The following is a 13,505-nucleotide window of genomic DNA, read 5'->3' as shown; positions in this document are numbered from 1 at the left end:
TGTTAATTATGTTTTCCATTTACTGGACATGTGGTTTGAGGGGAGAGTCATGCTTGTCGACCAGAGCTGGAAATGAGAGGCTGTCCATCCTGCGCTTCCATAGGAGCTAACAAACATGGAACTGTCACTTAGAAATCTGCTGAAAGCATTACAGAAACTGATGAGAAGAAATGTTTTCAGGATATCATTTTTGACATTATGAAATGACAAAACACATTTTTCCCCCCCTTTCTGTGCAAGTAGTAGTTATAGCAGTGGTTAAAGTGTATATTTTGACCCCAAGGAAATCACCAAAGTAAGATTTGTAGGTGTTTATGCAGCAGTTGACATAACAAATGTACAAATTGGCAGTTGAAACAGAAAGTTATTATTAACATGTCAGATAGTCATGATGCATTTTAAAGGGTAAGAACCAACAAAACAAAGTGTCAAATAATTTTCCTCCCTGTAAACTGAGTAGGAACGGTAAAAAAAAAAAAAATGTACTACCAAGAATCTAAAGGCTGAAACAAAACATTCGCAGAGATTACAGAAATGAATGCTGCTGTGTAATTCCTTAAATCTGGTACAAAATCAAGTGCAATAATGTTTCCTGTATTAAAAAAGGCAACTTTGGATAAATCTACACACTATCATTGGTTAAATTAGTGTGTATAAACACAAAATAAGGCACAAACTATTTTGTAAGGATTATGCAGCCATTTAAAAGCAATTTCTCCAAGGCATCAGCATAATGAGCAGCAAATAACATAAGATAAATATGAAGCATTGAAAATAAATAGTGATTCATTCAACAGTTTTACAGCAGTGATCTCCAAGCTCTCTCGGCTTGAAGAAAACAACAGCATAACGTGCGTATATTTGGCTCAGCCATTCACAACCCTACTGAGCCCACCTGAGCCTCTTCAGATCCTGTCTCCTCAGCAGCTGGAGTGGATGGGGTCCTTCTATCAGCCCGTGTGCTGTCACCAGAGGCTGGAGGAGCGCAGTACGAGCCCAGGCACTTTCTCAAGTCTTTTTGCAAAGTAGAGAGTCAGAGCCTCACGGAGCTCACAGAGCTGTCTCAAAGATAACTAAGTTACCGTCTGCTGTAACTGCATGTCCGTTTGCTATGTTAGGATGGCTTCTGCTGTTGTAAACCTGAAGAAACATGTTTTGCAAAGTTAGAGATACTTACGATAAAATTTTCACATTTTAAAATGTGTCTAAAGAAAGTAAGAGGGTAAAACTCGCCTGTTTAGCTGCCTGTTGTAGAGCTGCTGCCTCCTGCTTCCCAGTCTGCTGCACCATTTTATAAAAGATGCCATCTGGATCTTGAAGCAGGGTATAAGGCTCATCATAGGCATGGATTTTCCCTGCATCTAGAACCTACAGACACAAATTATATAAAAAAAAAAAAAATCAAGTTTGTGTGAGAATTTTCCCCGCTTCCAGTCTTTATACTAAACTAAGTGACTCGTGGCTCTAGGTCCATATTTAATGTACGGTCATGAGAGGTATCTATCTGGAAGCAGCTATTGCTTTTCTGCCTGTATTTATTTCTGTTGTACTGCTGCATCGATGTGTGTCATGGAATCCTTTTGCTTTATTCCTTGTATACAAGTTCTAGTATTATTCCAGCTATAATAAACCACCTTAAATGAGAGAAATGTTTGTCTTCTGTCCTAACTGACCAACTGGACCGCGTCAGGATCAACAGTTGAGTGTAAACCCCATGCTTTAAAAAATTTAAAAGTACTCTACTAGAATTTGATTGATTGATTTTATTTGACCACTTAAATATAAAATATGAAACAGTACTGTGTGTCATACATTAAAATACATAAATAGTCAGGGATGACACAATAAAGCCCAAAGACTTATTTCCATTACGAGTAAGACAACTCACCAGTATTCTGTCGCTGTCTATGATGGTGTTGAGACGATGAGCGATGGTGAGTACAGTGCATTCTCTGAACTTGTCCCGTATGGTTTTCTGGATCAGTTCATCTGTCCTGCAGAGACACGGCACATGCATTAAAGATAGGGATGCATTTTTTGACTATGCTATAGTATGACTTTAAAAAAATTTCTACATACTATGACTATCATTTCTTTTCAACATACTATATGACTTTATCATTTCATCTATACTATGACTTTTAAAAATCACTTTTTTTTGACTTTAATATGACTTTTGCATTATTTTTTTGACATGAAAATCACTTTTTCCAACATACTTTTATCAATATATTATAGCAGATGGAGGGTTTGAGAGAGAGAGCCAGAAGCTGGCGTCAATTGTTTCCTTGTCTAAGTAGCTCAGCCTTTAAATATTACAACAATAAGATCACATATTGTGTACTGTAACTTATTTTTTCGCAGTCTAGACAAAAGTAGTATCAGGTCACATCCCAAACAATCATGTATTCTCTCTCCTTTAAACCCACATATTGAACGTCTGTGTGTTCTCATTAAATCAGTTGAAGTTCATGGTTGTCCCCCGCGGCCAACAGCAGTGAAGCAACGGCTTCTGCTGGGGTACGGCCAGGGGTGATGGGGTGCTCTCTGCAAATACTGCCGCTGAGGTGAGTTGTGTCAGCAGTACCTAGGGTCCACGTTGGCTGTGGCCTCGTCGATGACGAGAATGCGGTTCTTCCTGAGGATGGCTCTGGCCAGACACACCAGCTGCCTCTGGCCAACGCTGAAGTTGGAGCCCGACTCGGCCAGAACCGTCTCCAACTTCCCCGGCAGCTCCTCCACCACAGACTTCAGCTGCACCTGTAGGGAACACAGAGTGAGTTTGCCTGACACACGCAACAACATGAGCTAGAAACTCAACTTTTGGAGTGTGCCGATTGGATACTAGCCTCCTCCAGAGCCTTCCATAGGTCTTCATCAGTGTGATGGTTGAAAGGGTCCAAGTTTTTCCTCATGGAGCCTGTAAACAGCACTGGGTCCTGGAAAAGGTTAGTCATTGAATCAGTAGACTTTAATCTAGTTGAGTCTCCAACTATTTTAACCTATGGTGTTAGTAAACCGTTTGGGCTAAGTTTTTTTCAAACTAGGGTTAAGAGATAGCCTGGAAATCCAGACCCAAATCCGAAAGGATTAAAAGGTCTGACATAGAGTCATGAAAGTCGCCCATCTTGAGGGGCGGCACCATGCGTGCATTTGAAAATCTCACTGCGCGCAATTGGATAACACTACGACCAATCACAACAATACACGGGGTGACGTATCCAGAGCCCCAGACGCTTAGCTACCAGCGGAGCTAACTGGTAGATTAAACTGTCGTCATCTGTTTAGCTCGCCTCTGGCCCACCTACATCAGATACACCGATGTGATTGGTGCAGCTCGGCTACAAGGGCATAGTTAATGAGCAGCATTACTCAATGCCAGAGTGACGCGCTGAGCAAATTCAAATTGTGCTCACGCGAGAACTCTGGATTTCCAGGGTAGTTAAGAGACCTTTTATAAAACAGTTAAGCAGCCATGACACCATCAGGGTCAGTAGCACTAGAGCACTAGTGTTGAAGAAGTAGTCACTTGTTATTTGAAGCGGAAGCTTCAGACAAAGAAAGGAGTATTGGTATCTTTTCCCTTTGTCTAAATACCCGATTCTCCTTAAGATGTACCTTCCTGTCCCATTCAAGACACTGGCACTCGCCTACAGTGGTGTGAATGGCTCAGACCCATCTTACATTCAGGATGGGGTCAAACCGTCCACTACGCTGTGCTACTGCCCATCGGCTTGCTACTCCCTCATTGCTACCACTCATCAAAAGTCATGGCTGCTTTGCCACAACAAGCCTTTTTCCCCAGCAGACATTTTGACTTGTCATAGTAGGAAAAGCACAGGTGTTTACTGAACTTTGCTGTTTTGTCCAACTCAGCCTGCTAGCATAGCAGCAAAGCTCTCCTTAATGACAGCCGGGCTCTACACCACTCTGTTCTGACACCAGGGTTAGCAAAATACACAGATTCACTAAACTCAAGACAGTATCTCAGGACCTTTTGTATTGGATCAAGTACCTCACAAGATTAAGATTAAATAGCAGCTGTTATTTCAATGTGTCGATACATTTTTATTTAACACAGGTAAATATAAGTATCGGACTTGGTATCGACGGTACCCGGTATTTTAGGACTCCGATTAGGGCCAAAACCACTTGATCCTTACAGATCTAGCTTCGTTTTGATTCTTTGTATTATATATTTTTTTTAAATGGCATTGTGAATTGAGTGCTTATGGCAAAAACAGAGGTATTATGAGTCTCTGCAACAGAGGCTAAATGCTCCATGTTTGTCCCATGCTCCATGTTTGTCCCATGCAACAATTCTGTTTGTATTAGTGGGAGTCTTTGTAGGTCTTTCTATCCTGACATGATGACACAGCATCCTACGATATTTAACAAGACTTTCTGCTTGGTTGGGTGATTTTCTGCTACTGAACTAAGCAAACAAAACGGCCATTTTGATCCTTTCCACACAGGCGGCTTTTTGTTCCGTTTTGAGTCCACATAATCAAACTCCCAGTAACTTCCTGGTCAGTCATACACTTTTTTTTCCCCCCTCTGCTGTCCTCCTGGGCTACAATCATAACTGTCAATTTCATACAACGAGCTAATCACTGGCCTTGTGTTAGCCTGTTGCCTCTGCATGTGTCAGTTTTAACCCACAGTAGAAGGTCAGCTGATGTTTACCTGAGGAATGATGGACATCTTCTGGCGCAGATCGTGGAGGCCGATCTCAGAGGTCAGAACACCATCGATGTAGATCTTCCCCTGAGGCTCGGCCAGGCGGAAGAGAGCTGAGACCAGGGAGCTTTTCCCAGCACCTGTTCTACCCACAATACCAACCTGACACAGAGAAAAGCAGAATCCGGTTTAATAATATCAGTTTGGGTTTAACATGATGATAAATGTGTCCTCTGAAGAGAAAGATGTCTGACCTTCTCTTTGGGTCGGAACATTGCTTTCAGGCTCTGCAGCACTAGCGGTCCTTCGGTGCTGTAGGAGAAGCTGACCTGGTCAAAGGTCACCAGGCCCTTGCTGGGCCAATCAGGAGGAGGACGCTTCTGGGTTTCCCAGGGTGCCTCACTCTCCAGTTCAGTGTACTCCACCACTCTCTCGACCGAGGTCATCTGAAGACAGTCGAGATTAGGGCTGACTGAGCGATTAATCAAATTTACACCGACGTTGCAATGTAATATAATCACTTCTGCTGCTTTCTGAATTGCTTGATGAATTTTAAAACATAAAACCCCCCATCTCCAATATTATTTTACTGAACAAATTAAATTGAATATAAAAGCAACATTGAAAAACAATGAGTTACACTTTAAAGTGTAGTTTTCTACTGGTACTCTCAGCAAAAAAAACAAATCTTTGAGTGTCTTTCGTGATATGTCGCAGCCTTTCGTGATGGGTTTATTGCGCCAGTTGGTGTCGCGATGACAATAACAAAACGATATATTGCGCAGCCCTAGCGCAGACAGCTGTTGGCTGATCAGAGCAGAGAGGAAGTGGTAGTAAATGAACAGCATAGGTTTGAGTTTGACCATGAACAAATGCTGCAGCTCATCAAGACCCAAGTAAAGTTCCCATGCTTCCCAACTGCTGGGTAGAGTGAAGATGGTTAGCCCTCACAGTGAGCACCAACTTCGGCCCTGGAGGCAAAATGAAGGCTCCCCTGTGCTTCCTGACCACAGTTTGGAAGCTGGGGGAAGGAATAGAACAGTTTTACAATGGGGCTTTGAGTTATTTAAATAGTTTCTTCTTTTTAACCCTACCCATTTATTTCGGGTGCCTCTCGCTTTTTGACTTCCCTCCTTGGAACAGTGTTATAAGGGGTAGTGGTTGAAATCTTCCCCTATGTAATTGGACAACCCTTCAAGACACCGATACGCCATTAGTAGTCGTTGATGGCGATTACGGAAACAAACGCAACAAGTCTATTGCCGGAATCTGGGCAGCAGGATCACCAGAGATGGCCGCCAGCTGGTCTGAGGCGGCTCTCATCTCTGAAAATGTTGAAGCAAATTTCCAAACAGGCGTTATTTGGATAAACTAACCACATATTTGGAATTAAAACGGTTACTTTCTCACCTGAAAATACATGAAAAACTTTATAAAGCAACATAATAAAAGCTTTTACCCTGGCTCCACATTTTCGTGGCCAGCGACCCGGCCAGTGGCTCTTACGTCTCCGAAAACGTCTATAATACATTGAAACAACATGATACCATTTACTGCGGTGTTTTGACTATAACAGCTGATCTGTGCAAGCCGACTTATGGATGCAATTTGAATTTATATTATGAACAATGAAAATTAAGAGGGGTAGGACTAGAAAAGTTCTTTACTTCTGAGTTGCTTATACTGTATGTTGCTGATGATCTCGTTTGTTTTTCTTTTGTTTATTTCTTATAAACGTATAAATATGTATTTTTTTTGTTCAATAAATTGACTAAAATAATTGCACCTTTGGTTTTTATTGTTACCGTCACTGTTACTAACTGGAGATAAGGCTTGAAGCTACAAGTTGCAATGGATAGCAAAGTGAACTAAATAAATCCTATATATTAGCTTTGAATACAAGTTGTAAAAAAAAAAAAAAAAAAGGAGGAATATCTTACCATGTTCTCCAGCTCTGTACTCTGCCTGACACCCCACTGGAACATGCCCATCAGTGTAACAGAGTAAGTCAGAGACAGACCAACGGAGCCAGCGTCCAGCTCTAACGGAAGCAGGAAAAAGACATTTCATATTTTATTGAAATAGAAGATGCATGGTATTTTATTTCTTTTTTAAAGATTATTTTTGGGTCATTTTAGGCATTTATTAATATAGGACAGCTTAAGACATGAGAGGAGAGAGAGGGGGAATGACATTCAGCAAAGGGCCGCAGGAAAAACCTCTATATATGGGCGCACGCTCTACCAGGCGAGCTACCCAGGCGCCAGATGCATGGTACAGCAGTACAAAGTCAGTGTTCAAAGATTGAGAACCTCCCTTACGGTCTCTTAGCAGCAGGCAGCCAAATGTGGCGACAGTAACAAAGATGGCGCAGAGGCCGTCAAGACGAACAGCGAACCAGCGGGAGGTGGTCAGGAACAGGAACCAGGCCGCTGTTCAGGAAAAAAAATTATACGTTATTGACCCTGGACTAACAGAGCTCCCAAATTCTTCATATTGATGAACAGTGAATATAATAGTGTTGAGGAGAACCTGAGTGCAGGTCCTGATGGGCATCAAAGGCTTGCTGGAACCTCTCCTCGGCTCCAAAGGCTCGGATGGTCCACAGGCCCTGAAGAGATGACGAGAGGTGGGAGAACACCGGACTCCGAGCTGTGGGAAAGATGAAAAAGCCATTTTAAATCACGGTTGCTGCCACTTGATTCAATACATTTCACACAAAAGTGCCCAGCCTTCATACTGTACGTGATATAGATAGCATTTTGGGACACTCACTTGTGGCCTCGAGGCGTTTGATGTTTCTGGAGGTCTGCAGGAAGTAGCGACGTAGGAAGAGGAAGACGAGGAGGAGGGGGACAACAGGGATGAGGATCCAGGGGATCACTGACACCGACACAGCAATCGTCCCGACAATCTGCAGGAACACCTGCTCAGAGAAAAAAAAACACAAAAATTACTTAAATTCTGAAGTCGGCTTGTTTACGGATTACTGTTTGACGTGGATTTCAGCTGATTAATCAATGCAGTTTAGGGCACAGACATCCAGCTGAGCAATAGGACAAAGTCAAAACTAGTGATGGTAATAACTCACAGTAACAATTGAATTACAATAGCATTGACTACTGTGCAGAATTCTCTTGCTGCCACAACAGGCTTAAAAGGTCCAGCTGATCTTTTTAATGTATGTGGAGCCCATTTCAGACATGGAATGTGTAACACTGCCGGCTTCAAAGATAGGTGTCAGCCCCATAAGTGTTCCTTTCAGCTTTATTCGGACACGACAGGACATGTACGGAAAATGCCACAGTGCTTTTGAAAAGGAGACACCCGTGCAATGTGCGTTCAAAACATGCCTGTTCAGAATGGGCTGACTGCTTGGCCTGGAGTATTGCTGCTTGCGGCTTTCTCGAGAAGCGCTCGTCTCATCAACTCCCCCCTCCCCTGCGCTTCCTTGGTTCCTGAGCAATACACCTGCCATGACATAGTTGCTTCACATACCCAAGTCGTGGCTACACAGTCAAAGACACCGGTGAAACACACTGGTTCACGGGGGGAAAAAAAAACATCAAGAGCAGACTTTACCATTAAGGGTTAATAAAAGTGCGTGGGCCGTCTTGGTTCAGATTAGGGAGCCTCCACGTTTTTGTTTTATAAGCCTTGGCTACAGTAGTTTGCACACATTTGCTCAGAGGGTTACACTGGCTTGTTTACTTTATTAGATTGCTTCCTTTAATAGATGGAATAGACAGACGGACAGCTGGACAGACTCCCTCACTCACAAAGATTCCTGCCTTTATTGTATGATGATGGTCAATGCATCTTGATCTGCTGTATGTTTCTGTTATTTTTTGCTGTTACTAGATTGTTTCTGATGACACTCACCACTCTCTTTTACGCTAACCTTTTTCCACTTATTTCTGAGGCAGTCTGCGTTGCGCAAAAAAATAGAAATGGTTAATGAATCAAATGTCATGATTTTCTTTGCATGAAGGCGATTTAAGTTGTACATGTAAGGGTTGATTTCAATCAGGCAAACACACGAGGGGAGACTGGTAAGCAAATGGCAGAGTATTTATATTTCTGGTGGCAGCAGTCATCTTATTTTAACGTTCATGCAATATTCTTGAACCCATTACATTTATGCTGATATACTAAATGACCAAGAGGTTCTCCAGTGGTTAGTTTTCATCAACTCTGTAGCTTTAGTGTACAGGTTCTCACGAGCTTTGTCATTGCTGTGAGATCTCTCCTTACCTGAATGAAGTCAGCAAAAGTCCACGGCAACATAGAATCCAGCTGGCCAATATCCTTCGAAAACCTGTTTAAGACTCTTCCTGAGGTGAGACAGGAGAGAATATGGAGAATCTCTTACTATGGAAATATTAACTAGAGACATCGTAATATTTGGTTTTCCAGTTTATATTTATGCGGAGAATCATTTGCGGTTTGGTGAAGTGCCATCACAGCTTTTCTTTTAGTAATGAGATTTCCCCCTCACACAATTTGGTAATGCTCCAATACGTCTTTAATGAAGCTGTATTACGGTTACTGAGTACAACTCTCCTCTGACATTATATGATTTACAATTACTCTCAAACTCGGTTTTGACGGTAGTTAGAGTAACTAGAGGGGTCAAAGGTTATATGACTCCACTGACAGGCGACCAAACGAAACGTCCGTGTCATTGAAATAAAATTGGAGATCTCTCTGCGTTTAAACATTGTTGGAAACATTTGGGATAGTGTATGCACACAACTCAACAAAATATATAACATAGGTTTTTAGATACAGAAATATTACATATTGTTCCATGCAATAATTCAACTAATGCCCCAAATACTATCGATATATGCTTCGTATTTGAGAGGTAATGTTTTAAATTTTGCTTACCAATAGGGTTGACGTCAAAGAAGTGCACAGGTGTTCTGAGTATGGAGTTGAACATGCGGTTGTGCAGAGTCTGTGCAGACCTCACCAACACGTGGAACAGGACAATATTCCTGAAGAAGCCAAAAAAGATGACGGCTGCAGTCAAACCTGTAAAAACAAGCAGCAGAAGGTTTTCCTTTAAAACTACTGAAATACAATACATACAGTGCAGGTTTATATTACAGCATGTGTTGTCAGATTACCTCCAAAAACACCCAGGTAGAAATCTGTATTCAGCTCTGCAGTGATGTTTAGCCCGTTTTGGATGACGGTGCTGTTAGCAGTCAGCTTATCTTGCTCGTCAGCCCTGATCAATCAAAACGTTAGAAAAATAAATAAAGTCATACAAAGGCAGAGGAATATACCAATATTGGGGATTAGTGTATTTTTCTTCTTCTTTTCAGTGGTTTTCATTCTTACCAGTGAGCCAGCCACCAGTCCTGCATGATGTATGCTACCTAGACGATTAAAAAGAATGGCCAGTAGGTTAGTCTGTTTCTCTAAATCTCAAGGAGGAGATAGCTAATTCTTTAAGTATATTCGATGGCAATCTTTTTGGCGTCTCCTCTATTTCTTCACCCACAGGAAGGCCACAGCACAGTCTCGTCTTTATATACGAGGACAACACTAAAACATTTTTTATTTTGTAGAGTATTACGGATGCGCTGTGGGTGAAGAAATAGAGGAGACGCCGAAAAGATTGTGTGCGTGGCCACTCTGCTCCTGATTGCAGCTGGTATCAACTGACAGATTGGATAACCAAAATAAAAATAGCTCTGCGAGCTGCGTACCTGAGCCAGAATGCTGACCACTATGACAACCAGCAGAACGACGATGCTGGCTCCAGCTCTCAGGTATTTGACATACAGACTCACGCCAATAGTTCCCTCAGCACGACTCTCCTCTGCTACGGTCTGCACATGCTCTGCCTGTATGGACAAACATCATGATCACAGTGCACAGTTTAATAGATTATAAAATCAGGACCAACTGACACTATTAGGAATGACTATTTAACAACAACGTATGTAAAACTGTAACAGACATGATGCAGCTGGGTGGAGCTAAACATAAAACGCAAAAAGAAATCTGTCAGGTCTAAGAAAAGATTTTCATTTTTCGCATGGGTGTGGCTGTAATTTAGCAGGTCTGCCTGTGTGTGTGCAGCATAAAATAAATAAGGCATGTATGTTAAACATACCGGTAAGGTAAACTATTGATTGACTCTTTTTTGGTCAAGAAAAACGCTGCAGTGCCCAAATTATCTCAAGCGTTCAATGCTCACCACCATCACCAAGCAGAAGAAGGATTTGTTCACGAGTACAAACTGTGATGCCCCTGGGGTGTCATTTTGGAGTGTTTTTGCTGTTGACGTTGTGGCGGTGTGTTTCTAACCTGTGCCACCTGTTTTCAGGTCACTAATTAGAGCAACTCAGCTCACCTGGGCCCAGTGTGCTGAGGTTTTTAAAGCTGCGGTATTCTCTGTCTCTCCCTCTCTCTGCTCTGGCTGTCTCCACTGGCACACCAAGGTTTGGTTTGGTTCGGTTAGGTTGTCTTAAGTTTGCCTTTTGTTAAGTTCACACTTTATAACACCAGCACACAGTCACCTCTGTCGCTCATGCACACCCTTTGCCACCGACTCCATTGATTTCTAAATCCCATTCTGTATTAGTTAGTCTGGTCTAATTTGATTTAATAATGTATTGCTAAACATTTAACATGGTGTTGTCTCCCTCTATGTTTTGACCATCTAAGCCAGGTCATAATAAAACCAAGACAAAAAAAAAAAAAACACACAAAAAAACGACATTGTGGAACGTACCAAACTCACTCTGGCTCATTTGTATTTCTTTAAACCAAAAACAACCGTCCTGGTTGGCACGAAGTAAATCTGTTTCATCGGATTTTGAAATTAAAGAGCCATTGAATTTGTAGCACTGAATATTTATGCATTGAAATTATGTATCTGAATTTTTTTGCCTTTGAATGTTACTCTTCAAATTTTCAACATCTAATTTTCACCTTATTTTTCTAAGTTCACAAATTCAGAATCAAAACATCTACGTAAAAAAAAATAAAAAAGTCATATTCCAAATTCAGATGCAAAATACAATGTTTAAAATTCAACTAATCTATTATCAACTTGCTCAAAGTCAACATGCCAAATTTAGCTGCAAAATGTAATGTTTAAAATTCAGCGTTAACATCCAGGAACCCAAGGAAAAGCTATCGATTCTAGAGCAGTAGTTAGACGTAGTTAGTCTAGAGCCTTGTATACACTTTCAAGAGCAAATTGAAATTCTAAATGTTCTAAAACCACTACAGGCCATTACAAATTGAACAGCACTCCCCTCCTCTGGAGAAATTAAGGTAACAGCTCAATCTTTTGACACTTGCAGTTTGTGTGTTAAACAAACCTAGAGAGGGAAATTGTATACAAACCGGTAGCTGGTCTCCATCTTTGATCGAGTGCACAGATGAGGTCTGTGAGTTCTGGGACAGAGTTCTGCTCCTGGTGACGATGTCTGGAGGGGCCTGTTTCTCCTCCTCCTCCTTCAGCAGGGAGGTGAAGTCCACTCCAGACCGCTGCAGCTCTGTATACGTCCCCTTTGCCACCATGTGACCCTGACACGTTCACACACAGTTAGGATACTCTGCGACTGTTTACATTACCACTGCCAACTCATAAACACTATCTCATCATGAATAAACGCACTTTAACAAGGTTACGGTTAATACATTCCATTATACAAAGATGCTGGTGCTGAGCTCTTAATACACTAACAATCTCAAAGCTGCTAGTGACCTCAGCAGGCTGTAATGTTAATGTTGCAACAACATTTTGTCGGATTCTGCTCCTACAAACATGACCAGTAACGTGGCTGTAATTCTTAATGAAATGAAATTGTATAGTCAATACAGTAAATTGGCACCCATGATGCACATCACACTCATACACCGAAGAGAATATTTAATCTCCAAATTCATTCAGATTAGCATTTTATAATCCTTTAGATAAAGCCAAACTATCTGTTTGACTCATGATGGCTCACTCAGACTTCATTTGTACCATAGAGATAATTAACAATGGATGAATGCCATCATTTCTCATAAACACATAAGTTCACAAGTTTTTTTTTTTTCATGAGGCCCCAGTGTTGAAGAGTGAGAAATATGTGTACTGTATGTCTTGCGTGTAAATACTGTACATCTAGTAAAGTTTGGGTACATATAGATTATTTCACTCTGTACAGGTACCAACCTCCTTGAGGACAACAATCTGGTCGGCTACTTGCAGGTACTGCAGCTGGTGAGTGACCAGGATACGAGGCTTGTTCTTCAGCAGGCCACAGATACACCTGATACATGGACATACAGTGAAGATTGTGTCAGGTTTTAGTATGAACGCATCTACTGTATGTGAATTGCAGTAGAAGTCTGTTAGAATTGAACTAGATTTACTGTGTGTGTGTGTGTGTTTTTCTTTTGTTAGGTAACTGTAAGCGGAATTGTATTATCCAAGCGGAAAACTGTAACAGGAAGCGTGGGGCCAACTTCAATTGTCTGTCTGACACTAGCAGCACCGCACCTCTTCCTGCCTCAGCCTTCGTTCAGTGGCCCGTTTCAGAAAGCAGGTGTAGTGAAAACTGAGTTTGTTAAAACTGAGATGAGGGAAACTCTGGGTTTTCTGTTTCGTCAGAGTTTCATCAGGTTTTCTGTTAATCAAACCTGAGAGAGAGGGGTAACTCCAGCCCGTTTCAGAAAGAGAGGTAACCTAACCTCAGAGTCAGTTACTATGGTAACTGAGCCTGTGAACCTAACCTGGTCGGGAGCAGGTTTTCTTCAAGAAACCTCGAGTTTCTCTCAGTCTCCTCCCTCTGACACAGCGCGCTTTC

At 41.7% G+C, this 13,505-nt stretch overlaps 1 protein-coding gene across 2 annotated transcripts in view; it reads right to left on the bottom strand.

Annotated features, from left to right (window-relative positions):
• Positions 1–296: 296 nt before the first annotated feature.
• The window catches only part of abcc4 (ATP binding cassette subfamily C member 4 (PEL blood group)), a 31,556-nt gene continuing 18,347 nt past the window's right edge, over positions 297–13,505 (bottom strand). Inside the window, exons 14-31 of one of the 2 annotated variants that reach the window (XM_078243502.1) lie at positions 12,872–12,968; positions 12,052–12,234; positions 10,401–10,538; positions 10,030–10,067; positions 9,813–9,916; positions 9,571–9,717; positions 8,935–9,014; positions 7,456–7,606; positions 7,213–7,332; positions 7,002–7,112; positions 6,621–6,721; positions 4,935–5,126; positions 4,687–4,842; positions 2,850–2,939; positions 2,588–2,760; positions 1,889–1,994; positions 1,234–1,368; positions 297–1,140 (exon numbers count right to left, since the gene is read on the bottom strand). In XM_078243502.1, coding sequence (XP_078099628.1) covers positions 1,051–1,140; positions 1,234–1,368; positions 1,889–1,994; positions 2,588–2,760; positions 2,850–2,939; positions 4,687–4,842; positions 4,935–5,126; positions 6,621–6,721; positions 7,002–7,112; positions 7,213–7,332; positions 7,456–7,606; positions 8,935–9,014; positions 9,571–9,717; positions 9,813–9,916; positions 10,030–10,067; positions 10,401–10,538; positions 12,052–12,234; positions 12,872–12,968 — 2,212 coding nt within the window. In that variant the 3' untranslated portion in view covers positions 297–1,050. The remainder of the gene's footprint in view (positions 1,141–1,233; positions 1,369–1,888; positions 1,995–2,587; positions 2,761–2,849; positions 2,940–4,686; positions 4,843–4,934; positions 5,127–6,620; positions 6,722–7,001; positions 7,113–7,212; positions 7,333–7,455; positions 7,607–8,934; positions 9,015–9,570; positions 9,718–9,812; positions 9,917–10,029; positions 10,068–10,400; positions 10,539–12,051; positions 12,235–12,871; positions 12,969–13,505) is intronic. The other variant, XM_078243503.1, reaches the window with a different exon arrangement.

This window comes from Sander vitreus, chromosome 24 (assembly GCF_031162955.1).
Source record: "Sander vitreus isolate 19-12246 chromosome 24, sanVit1, whole genome shotgun sequence".
NCBI lineage: Eukaryota > Metazoa > Chordata > Actinopteri > Perciformes > Percidae > Sander > Sander vitreus.
The sequence above is the reverse complement of the archived record's forward strand: the minus strand, read 5'-3'. Positions and strand labels throughout refer to the sequence as shown.